General features: G+C 38.6%; 1 protein-coding gene across 1 annotated transcript in view; it reads left to right on the top strand.

Annotated features, from left to right (window-relative positions):
• The window catches only part of C2CD6 (C2 calcium dependent domain containing 6), a gene marked incomplete at both ends in the record, with an annotated part of 178,613 nt that overhangs the window by 60,256 nt on the left and 98,472 nt on the right, over positions 1–19,885 (top strand). The window contains 4 exon segments of the mRNA XM_081261738.1: positions 2,754–2,876; positions 5,191–5,235; positions 6,180–6,248; positions 8,115–8,194. Coding sequence (XP_081117864.1) covers positions 2,754–2,876; positions 5,191–5,235; positions 6,180–6,248; positions 8,115–8,194 — 317 coding nt within the window.

The following is a 19,885-nucleotide window of genomic DNA, read 5'->3' as shown; positions in this document are numbered from 1 at the left end:
GTTATCTATCAGTCTTTCACTTTTGAAAATAATGTATCTTTTTCTATGTGTGAGTGTGTTGTGTTTTTTTTCTAATTTTACTCTAATGTATTTGTATTTGGATATCTTTTTGTTATGTTGGGATATATTGACTACTTAAACCGTATTGCTGATATTCATTGGTTCTGGAAAATTTTTAGCTTTAATTTTTTCAAATAGTGCCTCTCTTGCCCATTTTCTTGATCCTCTATTTTATTTTTTGGCACTCTGAGTAATGTGTGTTAGATGTTCTTATGTTATCTTTCATGTCTTTTTTTTTTCTTCCTCCGTCTCTGCCATTCTTCCTATCTTTCTTATTCTTTTTCTTTTTCTCTTTGTTTTTTTCCTATCACTTTGTGTCTCTGCCTTGCATTTTTGGGACTGGGACTGTAGCTCAGAACTTGCCTAGCACATGCAAGACCCTGAGATTAATATCCAGCACTGCAGTACACACACACACACACACACACACACACACACACACATACTCTTGCACCACACCTTTGAATATTTATTCCATTTCACTAATTTTGTTAAAATTTGAGTATTTTGTCATAAAATCCATTCAGTGAGTGCTTTTATTCAATTATTTTAGTTTTCATTTCTTCAAGTTCTGTTTGAGTCTTCTTTGTTCAGGTGTGCTAAATGGTTTTTACATTTTCCTGTAAGAACATATCAGGAGGGGTTGGGGTTGTGGCTCAGCAGTAGCGCGCTTGCCTAGCATGCGTGAGGCACTAGGTTCGATTCTCAGCAACACATACAAATAAGTGAAAATAAAAGTCCATCAACAATGAAAAATAAATAAATAAATAAAAGAGCATATCAGGAATGTATTTTCAGATTTTTTTTACCTTCATTATTCTAAGCCTATTTCTCTAAAATTCCAACATTTGAGGATTTTGTGGGTCTGTTTCTGCTGATCCTCATTCATGGTGTTTTATTTCCATGCTTACTTAGTTATTTTTTACTATGATCTTTCATTTTCTATGGAAAATTATTTGTGGAACTCCTTTGAGGCCTAGAATGAAAGTGGCAAATGTAAAAAAGATCTTTGTTTGCTTTTAAGGCATGTGAGACTACTACCAATTTGGGATCACTTTAAAACAAATGTTATATTTGAGAATTAAAAAAAAATTATGCCAGACATGGTAGTGCATACCTGTAATCCCGGTGACTCTGGAGGCTGAGGCAGGACGATTACAAGTTCAAAGACAGCCTCAGCAACTTAGTGCTTAGTGAGGTCCTAAGCAACTTAGCAAGATCCTGTCTCAAAAACAAAACAAATGGTCTATGGATGTGATTCAGTAGTTAAATGTCCCTGGATTCAATCCCTATTACCAATAAATAAATAATTGAATGAATGGATGAAATAATTAAGTTGTCCTATTTTAATTTTGTGGCAGAATATACATAATATAAAATTTACCATCCATTTTAAATGTCAGGTTCAAGAGTTTTTATGCCATTAAGTGGATGTGAATTTAGGCTACAGTTCACCAAACAGGTTTTTGCTTATTACTTATTAGGAACTCCTTGCCTCCCCTTCTTCTGTATAGTGCAACTTTCCTTGCAGCCTCTATAAATGGGATGGGAGAATGGTTCCCCATTCACTGAAGCCACAGCTCTTTGAGTTCCTAGCATTATGGAAGAAGGGTTGAACAGGAAACCTTTGTTAATGCCTAAATGCCCCACTTGTTGTCTTAAATACTGCAATTTTAGGTTAACTGATTGAGAAATACCCTATGGGAAAATGCAACTTAAGGATCAAGTTTACCTCTCTGAATGTTTACTAATACTTGGAGTTTATGTAATTACTTCTTACCATTTTATTTACACTTTCATGCTTTTAAGAAGATAACTTTTAAATTTTTATTCAGCATTGATAGTTGTAAACAAACTGGTTCTAATAATCTATATTCCACATTGCTGAAAAACTGAGCCTGCTGCTCTCTCTCTTAATCACTGCACTGCATTACAGGGCCTCATTTCCTTTTTCTCATTTCTCAGGGGAAAATAGTTACAAACATAACTTTCAGAAGTTTCATACCAACTGTGTGGTATCAACCATGGGAAGAAACTTTATAGAAGGAACTAGGATCTCGGGAATGGGGAAGCATGTGATTTGTTTCTAATTAGCAAAATTGTATATAAAATGTAAACATTATATAATAATGGTATTGTACTTCAGACATCACAGGGTTGAGAGTTTCACATTCAAATTTAATGGTATGATTTAAAAAACAAGGGCCAGAGATATAGCTCAGTGGTAGACCATTTGCTGTACCTTAGGTTTGATCTCCAACACTTTAGGATTAAAAAAAAAAAAGAAGAAATGTGGCAAAATGTTCAAGAATAGAGACAGAAAAGGATATTAGATATTCTTTAATTTTGAATATATGGGTAACCTTAATTTGAATTACCTGGATTATTTGGATTTCATATTAGATATTGATGGGATTACCTTTGATAATATAGTTTCAGTAGTTCAGAGTGAAAGTTTGTGTAGCATTAAATAAAAGGATTGTTGGCAATGGATGATTTAAACAGATTAACATTAGATATAAACAAGGTCCTGATTTTATGAGTTATAATTAGTTATGCACATAATATAATTTATAGTATTGTACTTCAGGCATCACAGGGTTGAGAGTTTCATTTCAGGTTTATTTGGAAATAATATCTAGATTTAAGACTGAAAATCTTATGGGTTTTTTTGTATATATTTTGATATTGAGGTTCCCCGACGTCAAGATGATACACGGAATAATATTTCCTTGGAACTAATGCAACATAGCAAGACAGAAGTTTATCCTGTCTTATTAGGGAATGCTGAGGTACATCTTTATGAAGTAATTCAGGTATGTATAAGAATCTTTTTTTTTTAACAATTAAAACTTTTCTGTTTATTCAGGATGATATTAAATTGCAAATAAGAAAATCACATGATGAGAGAGAGGAAAAAAGGAAAAAAGTCTTATGTGTATCTTCAACTGCACTTTTTTCAGATTTTCTCAACAAAGGGAAGGAACCACATTTTCACTTTCAATTTAGATAGCTGGTCTTGATCCTAAAATTGTACCAAGTTACTCATCTGCAGCACTAAACTGGCCACATTTCTTTCTTTTTAATTTTGATTATCAATGCATATTAATTACACAGATTAATGGGATTCACTATGACATTTCCATAGTGTTGGGTGTTTCCATAGTGTTGTTCCATAGCATGGGTGTTGCTGGTCGTACGCATCCACCCCTTACTCTGGTCTCCATCCTCACCCGACCCAGCACCCTTCCCATTCCCTCAAAGGCCCCCTTGATTTCTCTGTCTCCCTCCCCCATCTCTCCCCATGTCTAGTGATCACTCTCCGATTTTGTACTTCTACAGGGTCGAATTACTGGCTTCCATAAGTGAGTACATGTGGAGTTGGTCTTTCTGTTTCTGGCTTGTTTCACTCAACATAATTCTCTCCACTTCCATCCATATTGCTGTGAATGACAGGATTTCTTTCTTCTTGTAGTGGAGCAGTATTCCATTGGGTAAATACACCACATTTTCTTGGTCCCTTCATTTGCCAAAAGGCATTGGGACGGGTTCTGTATTGTAACTATTGTGAATAGTGCGGCAATAAACATGCGGTGCAAGCATCTTGGTATAAAGGTTTCATCTTCTTTGGGTCTACACCCACAGTGGACTTGCTGGATCACATGGTAGTTCTATTTTCAGTTTTGTGAGGAAAATCTTTTTGTTTTCACCTTGATTCCACATTGTCCAGTTGGCACTTCTTGTTGTGATTCTTTATACCTAATAGACTCCTTTTGTTTTTTATCTAATAAGAATTAGTGACACAAATATCTGAAAAACAATAGAATCACCAAAAAGCATGAGACTTAAAAGAAGAAACTTTTTTATACTCCTTTGTAATAATACAATTTGAAAGCAATTGAAGGTTATGTGAAATATACCTCTTGACCTGGAGGGCTTTTGGAGAAAAAGTACCTTTACTTGAGCAGTCTATAAGAAAAGCATTGTATCTTCCATAGTGAGCTGGATCTTAGGTAAAGCAGAAAGGTAGAAGATATGTTTAGTGAGGCAGTTAAATGTAGGTTTGTTAACCATGGAAGTAGCAGAAGATTCTGGGAGAAAAGGGAAACATGGTTTGGGTGGATGTGGAGAGAAGACTGAACCCTGTTCTGGGTCTTTCCATGATGTATAGACCAATAGTTCTCAGACTGTGCCTAATTTTGTTCTCCATTTTATAAAGCAGTAGTTTACTATAAGCTATTCCATTCTGAGGTTAAGTAGTTAGGTAGAATGATTCTACACCTTGTTTGTACAAGTAAAAAACCACCATCTACCTCATACAATAGTATGGTACAAATGGATAAATAAATTAACCATGCTAATACAAATGACCACCTGTGAACTTATCAAATTAACCAGAAGCACAGGGATGCATGAATATATCAAACTCATATGGAAAAACCAGGCCCCTGAGCTTATTGAACATTCTAGACCAGTGAATGAAGCAATCCCTCACTTAAGACTCACAAAAGAAGGAACACCCTTAGACTGAACCCTGTAGCACCTGATCACATCACCTGGTCACTTGTGATGAGCCTTGCCCAGGAAAATCACCACCGTGATGTAGTTTATGAATTTATTTTGGAAAGACATAAATTTGTTTGGTCTGTTAATGACATGGCTCATTCATAATAGTGGTCTAATTCAGGACATTAGAGATGAGTACAGATGGTGACCAACATACCAAGATTTATCTGGTTTACAAGAGCACAGCAGTTCTAGGGGGAGAAGCAAGGTATTCAGTCCTGTCAAGAATCAGATCATCATGTAGATTTATGTATAAGGAACCCCCCCTCACAAAGAATACAGGCATAGCAGTTGCTCTAAGATTTGCAAAATGGGGAACTATTAACTAGCAAAAACATTTTTGTCTAAAATATAAATGCAAATATTAACATTTCTGTTACTTGTACTCAGAATTCTTTTCTTCTTTTGAACATTCATTTTATTTGTATTTTAGCTATTAGCTTCATATGTGCATTTGAAAAATCATTACCTGATTCTTTCTTGCTATAATATGTTTTAGATGATATATGGGAAAACATAGATGAGTAATTCTACATTGAAGAATTTTACTTTATTTTTTTCTAGAAAGGGTGCTTTACTGAAGAATTACAGTTATTGAATAAAAATACAGTAAGAACTTTACTAAAACTTTCTAAGTTTTGTGTGCATGGAATATTCTCTTAGCTATTCTGATATTGTTTGTATTCTACATCTTTTTGTTTTTTATTACCCTAACAGTTACTTGAATTAGTAAATTACATTTAACTAACAGTTACTTATGTGTAAAATTAGTAAAAATGTAATTAAATATAAAGTACAAATATTTGCTCACAAAATTCTCACACCTCCCCCGCCCCTTTTAAAAGCTGCTCTCTTATTGTTAAGTTGTGAAGGAGAAAATTAGAAATCCTCATGTGAGAGAATAGAATGGCTCTGACTGCTGCTTGGACCACGGAGCCTCAGGAACAACCCCCGCTGCACTGAGGGAGGATTATGTTTCTCCTTGGGGAGTTTCTGAACAGATATTCTCAGTGCTTTATTTGTAGTTAAGTTCTTAAAATTAATTAACTTGATTATTTGCTCTTCTATTCCAAGAGACTTCTGTCTCAAGGCCAAAACAGGGGCAAGGAACACAGGGTTATCTCCTTTGACATCCTTCTTCATTTCACACATAAGCAACCTGGGATTTACAGGGGTGAGATCACTTATAGAAATCAAAATTTTATCTGAAATTGGAAGTGGAGGTGTGAGGAATGTGAGTAAATAATGTACATATATGTATATGAACATGTATTTATGCCAGTGTCTTTGCCTATTAACAATTTTGAGTTGATATTTTCCATACTTTAATCATACAAAAATATTTAACTCTAACATGAAAGATTTTAACATTTCAGGAAATGAATAGGTTTTCTATAGGTACTCCTTGTGTAAATATTTATTTCTTAAAATCTGGAGATTCATACTTAGGCTTTTGTAACTTATACATTTGTGAAGTAAAACTATCACTTGCTATTGCCTTTCTAGTGAAATACCATTCTGATCAAACAATAAAATACAGTTGCCATTTTTAGTTTATCTGCAGGTTGGAGGTGGAATTTATGTTCTCCTATGGAAATTTTGGTTATGGATTTTCACATCAGGTTAGTTCCCCTCTTTTAAAAACTTTGATTCTATTTTGGCTCTTCATTCAAATCATTTTCTTTTGAGCCTCTGTTTTTTTCCAGTTTGTTAAATTCTTCAAAATTAGTATTTTGCTGGGTATGGTGGTTCATGCCTGTAATCCCAGCAGCTTGGGAGGACTGAGACAGGATGATCTCAGTTTTGCTGCCAGCCTCAGCAACTTAGAGAGAGGCTCTAAGCAACTTAGTGAGACCCTGTGTCTAAATAAAAAATAAAAAAAAGTCCTGGGGAATATGGTTTAGTAAGTAAGTGCCTTTGGATTCAAACCCTGGTACCAAAATAAATGTTTTTGAAAGAATGCTGCTCTACTCTCTGCCCTTGAGGTGTATAGATTTTTCTTCTGCCTAAAAACAAGAGACTTTACCATTATTTCCTTATATATTTTTAAATGTATCTTTCATATCAGAAACTTTATTACAAAACTTGCTTTTGTGTTAAACCTACAACACGTTTATGTAATTAAAATTGAAAATGAATGTATTTTAAGTATTCAAGAAATGAGTGGATTTTTACACTTAAAAATATTAAAAATGGAGTTATTAAAATAATGTTATTCAGATAATGTTTTCTACTTTGATTTTTCCTCCATGGTTGTTTTCAATTGAAAAAACAACCATGATTGTTTCTGTTGTTGTTTGAACTTTTTCAATTCATCAAGAGAGTAATATACTGAGAGAAGATAGCTTCTTGCCTGTTCAAATTCACTACCATATATAAATATTTGTGTACTAACCTGTATTCTTTTCTTTACATCCTTAGGCTAGATTCTTAGAAAGAAAATTATTGTTCAAAACAATGGCCTTGTTAAGAATTTGTTCTAGAAAAGTTATACTAATATATACTCTTACCCACTGTTTAAAAGAACTCTTGATATCTTTGAGTATTATCACAGTTTTGGGACATTTAAAAATCCAGTCCCATTAGTGCTGCTATTAAATAGGGGAAATGATCCCTATATTTCAATATTTTTTAAAGTGTTGAGTGTTTTAAAATTAGTAATTGAAAGTGGGAACATCAGCCTTATTGACTAAGCATATTGCAATGTTAACTGAGAAATCTATATATTTTAAAATTTTGCCTATGGTATATCACAATTATCTTTAATGTATTTTGAAGAAGTAAATAATATACAGGTGAAAGCTTCAAGGAACAGGTTTTCTTTTCTATTTTGTTTTTCTTTCTGTTTTCTTATGATAAGTTAGGCTATCTAGGAACCCTTAATTGTTCAGACCTTTTGATGATAGTCATAGTTTATGAGCATGAATTTCAGAAGTAGGTTTTGAGTCCAGATAAAAGCATATCATGTAAACACAGCAATGCTTAAGGAGATAGATACTTTTCATATAAAACTGAGCAGGTATTGTTTTATATATGTGGAATTTACTAAAACAAGGAACAAAGATATACATATAGAAAAGAATGGGTTGTATCATAAAAATTCAGCTGATTTTATGCCTATGAACTATTTAGTTAGCCTTATCTATCATGATACAGTAAAAATAATACCATACTCAAGGAGAGAATAGGCTATGTTCACATCCTGGCTCTCATGCTTATTGTTTAATTTTAAACAAATTACTGATCTCTGGTATCATCTGTAAAATAGGCAGTTACTACCTACCTCATTGATTTATTAAATGGATTGAATAAGATTAAAGTTATAAAAAAGCTTGTAAATATTTAATACCCATAAAAGTTCATTCCTTTCTTCATGCCTTTTCTTCTTATATTGTCACTTAAGTACTCTCTCATCGTCGTGAGGGATTAATAATAATAGGATAAGTTGTAACTAAATAGTGTTAAAATATAATTACATTTTTCTTCAGTTAAAACCTCTTCAAAAAATTGTTGAACCATCTATGTTTATGAATATTGCACCACCTCCAGAAAGAACAGATCCCCTAACGTAAGTGTTTTAAGTCTCGTTAATATGGTCAGATCATGTACAATTTTAGTAAAATTTGACAGAGCAATTTAGTTATCTTAAAAAGCCTTGAGGACATGACCAGGATGGGCTAGAATCCAAGGTAAAGAAAATACTGACTTGTTTTGTTTAATAAGGTGGTAAAATATTTGAATTTCTGGGTGTAGACTTGGAGAAAGGAGATGGGAAGATGTGGAGTCAAGAAAGAGAGAGAAAGAGCCTCCTTCATGCCTGAAGGAGGAACAGGAGAGGCTTAATGAGAAAGTTGTCCAGTGAGAGACTCCTTTCTGGGAATAGAGATCAGGGACTTTTAAGATCAGGGTGTCAGGTAGTTGTCAGTTTTCTGTTCTGCAGTATAGTAATGTTACTTCCACCTCCACAACACTCCAATTGTTACTTCCAAATCAACAGTAAAAAGACATGGTAAAAACCATCACTAGCAAAATAAAAGTAATTTAAAATATAATATGTTGGGGCTGGGGATGTGGCTCAAGTGGTAGCGCGCTCGCCTGGCATGCGTGCGGCCGGGGTTCGATCCTCAGCACCACATACCAACGAAGATGTTGTGTCCACCGAGAACTAAAAAAAAAATAAATATTAAAAAAAAATTCTCTCTCTCTCTCTCTCTCTCTCACTCTCTCTTTAAAAAAATAAATAAATAAATATAATATGCTGATCTATCTTGAAATTTCAACAATAAAAATAAAGAAAAATGAGCACCCAAGAAAGAGATTTAATCTTTAGTGTTAAAGAATAAGAAGTGGGGGGGCTTGGGAAGATGGCGGCCAAGGGAGTGCAGCACACCAGTACGCTGCGCCACTGTGCGGGAGAAACATGAGGTGAAATGGCTGAAGGCTACCTTGGTGGGAATCCCCAGTGAAATTGAGGTGCTCCAGAATCTAGAGGTCAGAATTCCAGCGCGTGGGATTCGGCTGCAGGGGCTTGGTCGCGGGCGATTTCTCCGAACGGAGGGAAGCAGTACTTGGTCGGCGGACCACCCCGTGGATGGAGTCTGGGACGCGCCCGAGTTAATTAGCCGCGAGGTACCAGAGCGGGATTACAGCGAAGCGGATTCTGCAGGCTCCTGCCAGTGGCACACTGGCCGCGCTGAGTGCTGAATTCCAGCTTTGAAATACAGGAGAGAATCGGTCCAGTTCGATTCCCGACACCGGTCGGAACACGGAGGAGGACTGCAGCCGCCATCATGGAGAGCTGATGCAATCATCCCTGTTTTCTACTGATCTCGGCTCATTCAACTACAGAACAGGTGATTCCAGGCTGGTATTTGCCTGCGTCGCGCAGACAGATCGCTCAGGCTCGGGATTGGAAACTCTGAGGAGAATACTCTTCAGGCCTCACCCCTGGCAAGGCAAGGCGGGCGCCGGGCTTTGAGCGGCCAGATTCTAGTTCCCCGGGTTGCTTTGGCCCAGGGCGGGAGATCCTTCTTGGCCCGGGGCTAGGGAACCCGTGGCGACTGTGTCTTTGACCCTGCCCCTGTCTGAGCGCACACTGAGCTGGGAGAGGTTGGAGCTGCCAGGCTCGGGCTCCCGGGGCTGCCTGAGCCTGAGGCTGGGGTACCTCTGTGGAGCCTGCTCCGAGCAGAGTGTGGCAGGGATCGGAGAGGCTGGGTTCTGGCTCTCGTGGCTGCTTGAGCCCAGGGCCGCGGAGCCTGCAGAGACCGCGAGCTGAGGCCAGCCACAAGTGAAACTTGCGACGAGGGGCAGCGGGACTCTGTCTCCTGGAACAGTTTTGACCCGGAGCTAGGGAGCCCGCGGGAAGTGCATCTTAGACTCTGCTCCCAGGGGAGCGTGCACCGAGCAGGGAGAGTTTGGTGTGGCCAGGCTTGGGCACCGAGCAGGGAGAGTCTGGTGCGGCCAGGCTTGGGCTCCCGGGGCGGGTTTGGCCTGGGATTGGGGAACCCGAGGCGGTAGCCCTGAGGAGCCTGCTCCTAGCAGAAAGTGGCGGGGATCGGAGAGACCGGCTCCTGGCTCCCGAAGCGGCTCTGGCTCAGGGTTGGGGATCCTACAGGGACTGCTGCTTGGTCCGGGCCCTGCTGGGTGCTGCAGGGGCCTGGAGGGCAGAGTGGAGCTGCCTCCTGTGCCCAGAGCAGGCTAAGGGTCCCGCCGGTGTGGTATAGCGACACCCCAACTGCAGCTGGGGCCGAGGAGAGTAGCCGCCCACGCCTGGAACAGGACCAGCGACCTGACGGCAGGGTAGCCAAGTCAACCCACTTGGAGTGGAGGCCGTGAAGAGCTGCCGTCTGACCCTGCAAGGTAGGCAGTCCTGCGTCCCACTGGCAGGACAGGCTCGGCAGCCGGCCAGTGTGGTGGACGAGTAGCACCGAGGCAGTCACGTCACACTGGTTGGAGTGGGAGTTGAACAGAGCCGCCGCCAGCGTCCGGAAGGAGCCCAGAGACCCGTTGGAGAGGCAGTTAGGTACCCCCACTGGGAGTGGGGGTTGAGCAGAACTGCCGCCCAGGCCCGCAGGGTGGGCAGATCTGAGACCCACCGGCGGAACAGGCTTGGAGGCCGACCAGCGTGGTAGACACGTCACATCAATTGGAGTAGGGGTGGAGAAGAGCTGCTGCCCACGTCCGGATCAGGACCAACGATCCGAGGACGTGGTAGGAACGTCACCACAATTGGAGTGGGGGCAGAGTAGAGCAGCCACCCGTGCCCGTAGGGCGGGCAGACCTACGACCAACCAGCGTAGTGGATAGATCACCCTGATTAGAGGAGGATCACAGCCACTACCCGCCCTACAAGAGAGATATCCCAAATATACAAGAGCAACATAAATAAACAGGGGGAAAATTTTCAAAAACACAACAGTTTCACGAAGCAGAAAGAAACGCAAGCAACATGAAAAGACAAGGAAAGAAAGGACCACAAGCAATGCAGGTCAACTCAACTCTAGAAGAGGTAATAGCTGCAACAGATGGAATGTCAGATAAAGAGTTCAGGATATACATGCTTCAGATGATCTGGAGTCTCAAGGAAGACATGAGACAGCAAAATCAGACAATGAAAGATCACATTGACAAGGAACTACAGAAACAAATCCAGGAAGTAAAAGATCAATTTCACAGGGAGTTAGAAGTAATAAAAAACAAACAAATAGAAATCCTAGAAATGCAGGAAGCAATAAACCAACTTAAAACCTCAATTGACAATACTACCAGCAGAATAGATCACTTAGAAGATAGAACATCAGACAATGAAGACAAAGTATTTCAACTTGAGAAGAACATAGACAGTTCAGCAAGACTGCTAAGAAACCATGAGCAGAACATCCAAGAGATATGGGATAACATTAAAAGACCAAACTTAAGAGTCATTGGGATACAGGAGGGCACAGAGCTCCAAACCAGAGGAATGAACAATCTATTCAATGAAATAATACGAGAAAACTTCCCAGACTTGAAGAATGAAACAGAATCCCATATCCTAGAAGCCTACAGGACGCCAAAAGTGCAAAATCATAAGAGATCCACACCTAGACACATTATAATGAAGATGCCCAACATACAGAATAAGGAGAGAATTTTAAAAGCTACAAGAGAAAGAAAGCAGATTACATTTAGGGGCAAACCAATCAGGATAACAGCTGATCTCTCAACACAGACTCTGAAAGCTAGAAGATCCTGGAATAACATTTTTCAAACACTGAAAGAAAATGGGCTCCAACCAAGAATCGTGTATCCGGCGAAATTAAGCTTCAGGATGGAAGATGAAATTAAAACCTTTCACGATAAACAAAAGTTAAAAGAATTCGCAGCTAGAAAACCATCTCTTCAAAAAATCCTTGGCAAAACATTACAGGAAGAGGAAACTGAAAATAACATTGAAAACCATCAGTGGGAGGTAGGACAGTAAAGGGGGGAAAGTAACCAAAGAGGAAAACTAATCAGGTTTAGTAACATAAATAAACAAATATGACTGGAGGAACAAACCAAATCTCAATAATAACCCTAAATGTTAATGGCTTAAACTCACCAATTAAGAGACACAGGCTAGTCGAATGGATCACAAAACAAGATCCAACAATATGTTGCCTACAGGAGACGCATTTGATAGGAAAAGATATACATAGACTGAAGGTGAAAGGATGGGAAAAATCATTCCACTCATATGGACTGCGGAAACAAGCAGGAGTGTCCATACTCATATCAAACAAAATAGATTTCAAGCCAAAGTTAATCAAAAAGGATAAAGAGGGACACTGCATACTGCTCAAGGGAACCATACACCAACAAGACATAACAATCATAAATATATATGCCCCAAACAATGGTGCAGCTACGTTCATCAAGCAAACTCTTCTCAAGTACAAGAGTCTAATAGACCACCATACAATAATCATGGGAGACTTCAACACACCTCTCTCACCACTGGACAGATCTTCCAAACAAAAGTTAAATAAGGAAACTATAGAACTCAACAACACAATTAACAACCTAGACTTAATTGACATATATAGAATATACCACCCAACATCAAGTAGTTACACATTTTTCTCAGCAGCACATGGATCCTTCACAAAAATAGATCATATATTATGTCACAGGACAACTCTTAGACAATATAAAGGAGTAGAAATAATACCATGCATCCTATCTGATCATAATGGAATGAAACTGAAAATCAACGATAAAAGAAGGAAGGAAAAATCATGCATCACGTGGAGAATGAACAATAGGTTACTGAATGATCAATGGGTCATAGAAGACATCAAGGAGGAAATTAAAAAATTCTTAGAGATAAATGAAAACACTGACACAACATATCGGAATCTATGGGACACATTGAAAGCAGTTTTAAGAGGAAAATTCATTGCTTGGAGCGCATTCCTTAAAAAAAGAAAAAAACCAACAAATAACGATCTCATATATCATCTCAAAATCCTAGAAAAAGAAGAGCAAAATAACAGCAAAAGAAGTAGAAGGCAAGAAATAATTAAAATCAGAGCTGAAATTAATGAAATTGAAACAAAAGAAACAATTGAAAAAATTGACAAAACCAAAAGTTGGTTCTTTGAAAAAATAAATAAAATTGACAGACCCTTAGCCATGCTAACGAAGAGAAGAAGAGAGAGAACCCAAATTACTAGCATACGGGATGAAAAAGGCAATATCACAACAGACACTTCAGAAATACAGAAGATAATCAGAAATTACTTTGAATCCTTATACTCCAATAAAATAGAAGATAGTGAAGGCATCGATAAATTTCTTAAGTCATATGATCTGCCCAGATTGAGTCAGGAAGATATAGACAACCTAAACAGACCAATAACAATAGAGGAAATAGAAGAAACCATCAAAAGACTATCAACTAAGAAAAGCCCAGGACCGGATGGGTATACAGCAGAATTTTACAAAACCTTTAAAGAGGAACTAACACCAATACTTTTCAAGTTATTTCAGGAAATAGAAAAAGAGGGAGAACTTCCAAATACATTCTACGAGGCCAACATCACCCTGATTCCTAAACCAGACAAAGACACTTCAAAGAAAGAAAACTACAGACCAATATCTCTAATGAACCTAGATGCAAAAATCCTCAATAAAATTCTGGCGAATCGGATTCAAAAACATATCAAAAAAATTATACACCATGATCAAGTAGGATTCATCCCTGGGATGCAAGGCTGGTTCAATATACGGAAATCAATAAATGTTATTCACCACATCAGTAGACTTAAAAATAAGAACCATATGATCATCTCGATAGATGCAGAAAAGGCATTTGACAAAGTACAGCATCCCTTTATGTTCAAAACTCTAGAAAAATTAGGGATAACAGGATCATACCTCAACATTGTTAAAGCAATCTATGATAAGCCACAGGCCAGCATCATTCTGAATGGAGAAAAATTGAAGGCATTCCCTCTAAGATCTGGTACAAGACAGGGATGCCCTCTCTCACCACTTCTGTTCAACATAGTCCTCGAAACACTGGCCAGAGCAATTAGACAGACGAAAGAAATTAAAGGCATAAAAATAGGAAAAGAAGAACTTAAATTATCACTATTTGCAGACGATATGATTCTATACCTAACAGACCCAAAAGGGTCTACAAAGAAACTACTAGAGTTAATAAATGAATTCAGCAAAGTGGCGGGATATAAAATCAACACTCATAAATCAAATGCATTCCTGTATATCAGCGACAAATCCTCTGAAACGGAAATGAGGACAACTACTCCATTCACAATATCCCCCCAAAAAATAAAATACCTGGGAATCAACCTAACAAAAGAGGTGAAAGACCTATACAATGAAAACTACAGAACCCTAAAAAGAGACATAGAAGAAGACCTCAGAAGATGGAAAAATATACCCTGCTCATGGATAGGCAGAACTAACATCATCAAAATGGCGATATTACCAAAAGTTCTCTATAAGTTCAATGCTATCCCAATCAAAATCCCAACAGCATTTCTTGTAGAAATAGATAAAACAATCATGAAATTCATATGGAATAATAAAAGACCCAGAATAGCAAAAACAGTGCTAAGCAGGAAGTGTGAATCAGGCGGTATAGCGATACCAGACTTCAAACTATACTACAGAGCAATAGTAACAAAAACAGCATGTTACTGGTACCAAAACAGGCGAGTGGACCAATGGTACAGAATAGAAGACACAGTAACCAATCCGCAAAACTACAACTATCTTATATTTGATAAAGGGGCTAAAAGCATGCAATGGAGGAAGGATAGCATCTTCAACAAATGGTGCTGGGAAAACTGGAAATCCATTTGCATCAAAATGAAACTGAATTCCTTTCTCTCGCCATGCACAAAAGTTAACTCAAAATGGATCAAGGAGCTCGATATTAAATCAGAGACACGGTGTCTGATAGAAGAAAAAGTCGGCTATGATCTACATACTGTGGGGTCAGGCCCCAAATTCCTCAATAGGACACCCATAGCGCAAGAGTTAACAACCAGAATCAACAAATGGGACTAAAAAGTTTTCTCTCAACAAAAGAAACAATAAGAGAGATAAACAGGGAGCCTACATCCTGGGAACAAATCTTTACCCCACACACTTCAGATAGAGCCCTAATATCCAGAGTATACAAAGAACTCAAAAAATTAGATAATAAGATAACAAATAACCCAATCAACAAATGGGCCAAGGACCTGAACAGACACTTCTCAGAGGAGGACATACAATCAATCAACAAGTACATGAAAAAATGCTCAACATCGCTAGCAGTCAGAGAAATGCAAATCAAAACCACCCTAAGATACCATCTCACTCCAGTAAGATTGGCAGCCATTAAGAAGTCCAACAACAACAAGTGCTGGCGAGGATGCGGGGAAATGGGTACACTTGTTCATTGTTGGTGGGACTGCAAAATGGTGCAGCCAATTTGGAAAGCAGTATGGAGATTCCTTGGAAAGCTGGGAATGGAACCACCATTTGACCCAGCTATTCCCCTACTCGGTCTATTCCCTAAAGACCTAACAAGAGCATGCTACAGGGACACTGCTATATCAATGTTCACAGCAGCACAATTCACAATAGCAAGATTGTGGAACCAACCTAGAAGCCCTTCAATAGATGAATGGATTAAAAAAATGTGGCATTTATACACAATGCAGTATTACTCTGCAATAAGAAATGACAAAATCATAGAATTTGGAGGGAAATGGATGGCATTAGAGCAGATTATGCTAAGTGAAGCTAGCCAATCCTTAAAAAACAAATGTCAAATGTCTTCTTTGATATAAGGGGAGTAACCAAGGACAGGGTAGAGACGAAGAGCTGGAGAAGAAGAATAACATTAAACAGGGATGATAGGCGGGAGGGAAAGTGAGAGTTAAGGGAAATTGCATGGAATTGGAAGGTGAGCCTCAGGGTTATACACAATTACATATAAGAGGAAAGGAGGAGTAGGAGGAAAATTATATAAGTGGAAGAAACGATTTATAGTAGAGGGGATGGAGAGAGAGAAGGGGAGGGGAGGGGAGGGGAGGGGTGAGGGGACAGTGGAGAATGGGATAGACAGCAGAATACATCAGTCACTAGAAAGGCAATTTGTAAATCAATGGAAATGTAACTGATGTGACACAGCAATCTGTATACGGGGTAAAAATGGGAGTTCATAACCCACTTGAATCAATCTGTGAAATATGGTATATTAAGAACTATGTAATGTTTTGAACAACCAACAATAAAATTAAAAAAAAAAAGAATAAGAAGTGGAAAAAAATCTGAAATGGTATTGAGGGAACTCCATATAGAATGCAAAATTGTTTTCTAAATGCCTATTTTCCCTAGTCACACCAATACTGGGTATTAAAAATATATATCACCTATTTGGTATTGTGACTTGTGAAAATAATAAAGTTGTTGTATTGTTTCCATTACATATTGACATTTTCCCCTCTGTTTATTGATTAAGTAAGAATTTACTGAATGTCTGCTGTATCCCCCAGGCACTGAAACTACAAAGATAAATGAGATCTGGTTGCTGACCTCAATCTCATGGTTTAATGAAAAGATAATATGCAAAAAATTAATGATAACTAGCATTATAATGCAGATAGGATAAGAACCCTTCTAGGACCCCTTCCAGAGCTAAACATAAAGAACCATGGGACAGTTAATATGCTTTTAATTCTCTGAGGAGTTGGGGAAGACAGTATTATCAAGTAAGGCTACAAAAAAAGAAATGTTTGAGGTAAGATTTTGGAAAAAAAAAAGATACATTGAGATGATTTCAGAGGGGTGTGGGAACACATTCTCCAAAGAGGGCACATATATAAGGCTATGCTGTATTGCGTATCTAGTTGTGAGTGGATAGTGAGTAGTTAGCTGTGAGTAGCTAAGAGCAGCACAGGAGCAAGGAGGGGAATAATGTGAGAGAGAGGAGTAGGCATAGGCAAGGTATAGCGATTAAGAATTCAGGTTCAGGTGTGGTGGTGCCTGTGTAATCCTAGTGTCTCAGAAGGCTGAGACAGGAGGATTATGAGTTCAAAGCCAGCCTCAGCAACTTAGCGAGGCACTAAGCAACTCAGTGAGACTCTGTCTCTTCTCTAAATAGAATACAAAATAGGGCTAGGGATGTGGCTCAGTGGTTGAGTGGCTCTGAGTTCAATTCCCAGTACCCAAAAAAAAAAAAAAAAAAAACAGGATCTACACTGGATGGTGTATGCCTGTAATCCCAGCAGCTTGAAAGTTTGAGGCAAGAGAATCATGAGTTCAAAGACTGCCTCAGCAACGAAGCAAGGCCCTAAGTAACTAAGTGAAACCTATATATAAATAAAATATGAAAAAAGGGCAAGGATGTGGCTTTGTGCTTAAGCACCCCTAGGTTCAATCCCCAGTATAAAAAAAAAAAAAAAGAATTCAGGCACTAGAGCCAGACTAGTTGGGTTCCAGTACTAGCTATATGACTTTGGGCAAGTTACCTAGGTAATTGATCCTTTATTTATTGAATATTTGGTCTGTGCAGAGACATATGGCTTTGAGACTGACAGAGGATTATTGTGATATTAACTAGGTGATGAGTCCAGTTGCAGCTGTGGCACCAGTTTTGGAGTAAATTAACCCATCTGGTGGTATCTGGTATACAGCTATAGATCCAGTCAATGCTGCTTCTTCCTTACTTGCTAGTAAAGACTATCAGAATCAGTTTGCATTTAACTGGCAAGAAGAGCGCTACACTTTCCTTCTCCTGCCTCAGAGGTATATCAGCTCTCAGCCCTAGGTCATAATTTAGTTTCCCGGGATCTTGATCACGTTTTCCTTCTGTAAAATCTCATACTGGCCTATTGCATTGGTAAAATTTTGCTGATTGGACTAGTGAATAAGAAGTAGCAACTATCCTAGGTTTATCAATGAGACATTTTCACATCAGAGAGTAGGAAATAAATATGCAGAAATTCAGGAGCTTTCTACCTCAGTGGAATTTCTAAGGGCCAGTGATATTGGGCATGTTGAGATATCCCTTCTAAGGAGATTGTTGCATTTGGTCCCTCCTACAACCAAAAAAGAGACACAATACCTAGTGGGCTAATTTGGATTTGAAGGTACCCTGTTCTTCATTTGAGTGTGTTAGTATGGCCTATTTACTGAGTGACCCCCAAAGCTGGTAGTTTTGCATGGAACCCAGAACAAGAGAAGGCTCTGCAACAGTTGCAAGCTGCTTTGCCAGTTGCTCTGCCACTTGGACCCATATGATACAACAGATCTAGTGTCATAATACATGTCAGTGACAGATGGAGACAGTATGTTTGGAGATTTTAGCAAGCCCCTATGGATGAATCATGGAACAGACCCTTAGAATTTTGGAACAAAGCCCTGTCACCACCTGCAGATAGCTACTCTACTTTTCAGAAAGAGTTCCAGTCTGACACTGGACTTAGTAGAGACTGAATGTTTAATCATAGGCTACCAAGTTACCATGCAAACTGAGCTGCTGTCATTAACTTGGTTGTCTGACCCACTAAGCCATAAAGTTGGCAGTGCACAGTGATACTTCATCATCAAACAGAAATGATATTATGTGACCGGGCCCAATCTTACACTAGTTACATATTTTTCTTCCCTACATGCAGTGCTTCTGACAAAACTACAGTTTATGAACTTGAAAGATGCCTTTTCCATGATCATGGTATTCCACACAGCATTGTTCTAATCAAGGAACTCACTTCATAGCAAACAAAATGCAGCTTTGTTTCCATGATCATTAAATTTGTTGGTCTTATCATGTTCCCTGCCATACTGAAGCATCTGGATTAACAATGGAATAGCCTTTTGAAGATTCAGTTACAGTAGCAGCTGGGTGGCACTTTTAAGTCTGGGGCAAGGTTCTTTAGAAGGTTGTTTGTGCTCTGAATCAGTGACTGATATATATTGTTTTTTCTCCCATAATCAAGATTCATGCATGGGTTCATGCATAAAGGTGTGGAAATGGAAGTTATGCTACTCAGTGTTACCCATAGGGATCCTCTAGCAAAATTCTTGCTCTGTTTCATGTAACCTTATCCTCCACTGACCTAGAAGTCTTAGTTCTAAGGGGACAAGTAGACATAATGACTTCCACAGAACTGGATGTGAATACTGCTATCTAGCCACTTTGGGCTCCTCATTCCTCTGCATCAGCAAGCAAACAAAGGAATTACTGCACTTGTAGGTGATTGATGTGGTGCTATTACTTCCTGAACCAGAGAATTCTGAGGCAATAATATATTTAAAGAAGGGGAAAAATGGTGAGCTCTGTTTTAGACATACTGAGTTTAAGGTGCTTACTACTATGCATAATACAGTTTAAGAACATGAGTTTTATTGTCAAAGAAGCTGTGTTCAGATGTTTGCTTTGTCATTTCTCAGCTACAAGACTTTGGGGGTAGTTGCTTAACCTCTTTAAACCTAGCTTTTTTTTTTTTAAAGAGAGAATTTTTTTTTTTTAAAGAGAGAGTGAGAGAGGAGAGAGGAGAGAGAGAGAGAGAGAGAGAGAGAGAATTTTTAATAATTATTTTTTAGTTCTCGGCGGACACAACATCTTTGTTGGTATGTGGTGCTGAGGATCAAACCCGGGCCGCACGCATGCCAGGCAAGCGTGTTACCGGTTGAGCCACATCCCCAGCCCAATAACCTAGCTTTTTATATGTAAAGTAGGATCTAATGATTTTCATCTCATTAGATGCATTTA

The sequence above is a fragment of the Spermophilus citellus genome (assembly GCF_964194105.1).
Source record: "Spermophilus citellus genome assembly, chromosome: 11".
Classification (NCBI taxonomy): Eukaryota; Metazoa; Chordata; class Mammalia; order Rodentia; family Sciuridae; genus Spermophilus; species Spermophilus citellus.
The sequence above is the reverse complement of the archived record's forward strand: the minus strand, read 5'-3'. Positions and strand labels throughout refer to the sequence as shown.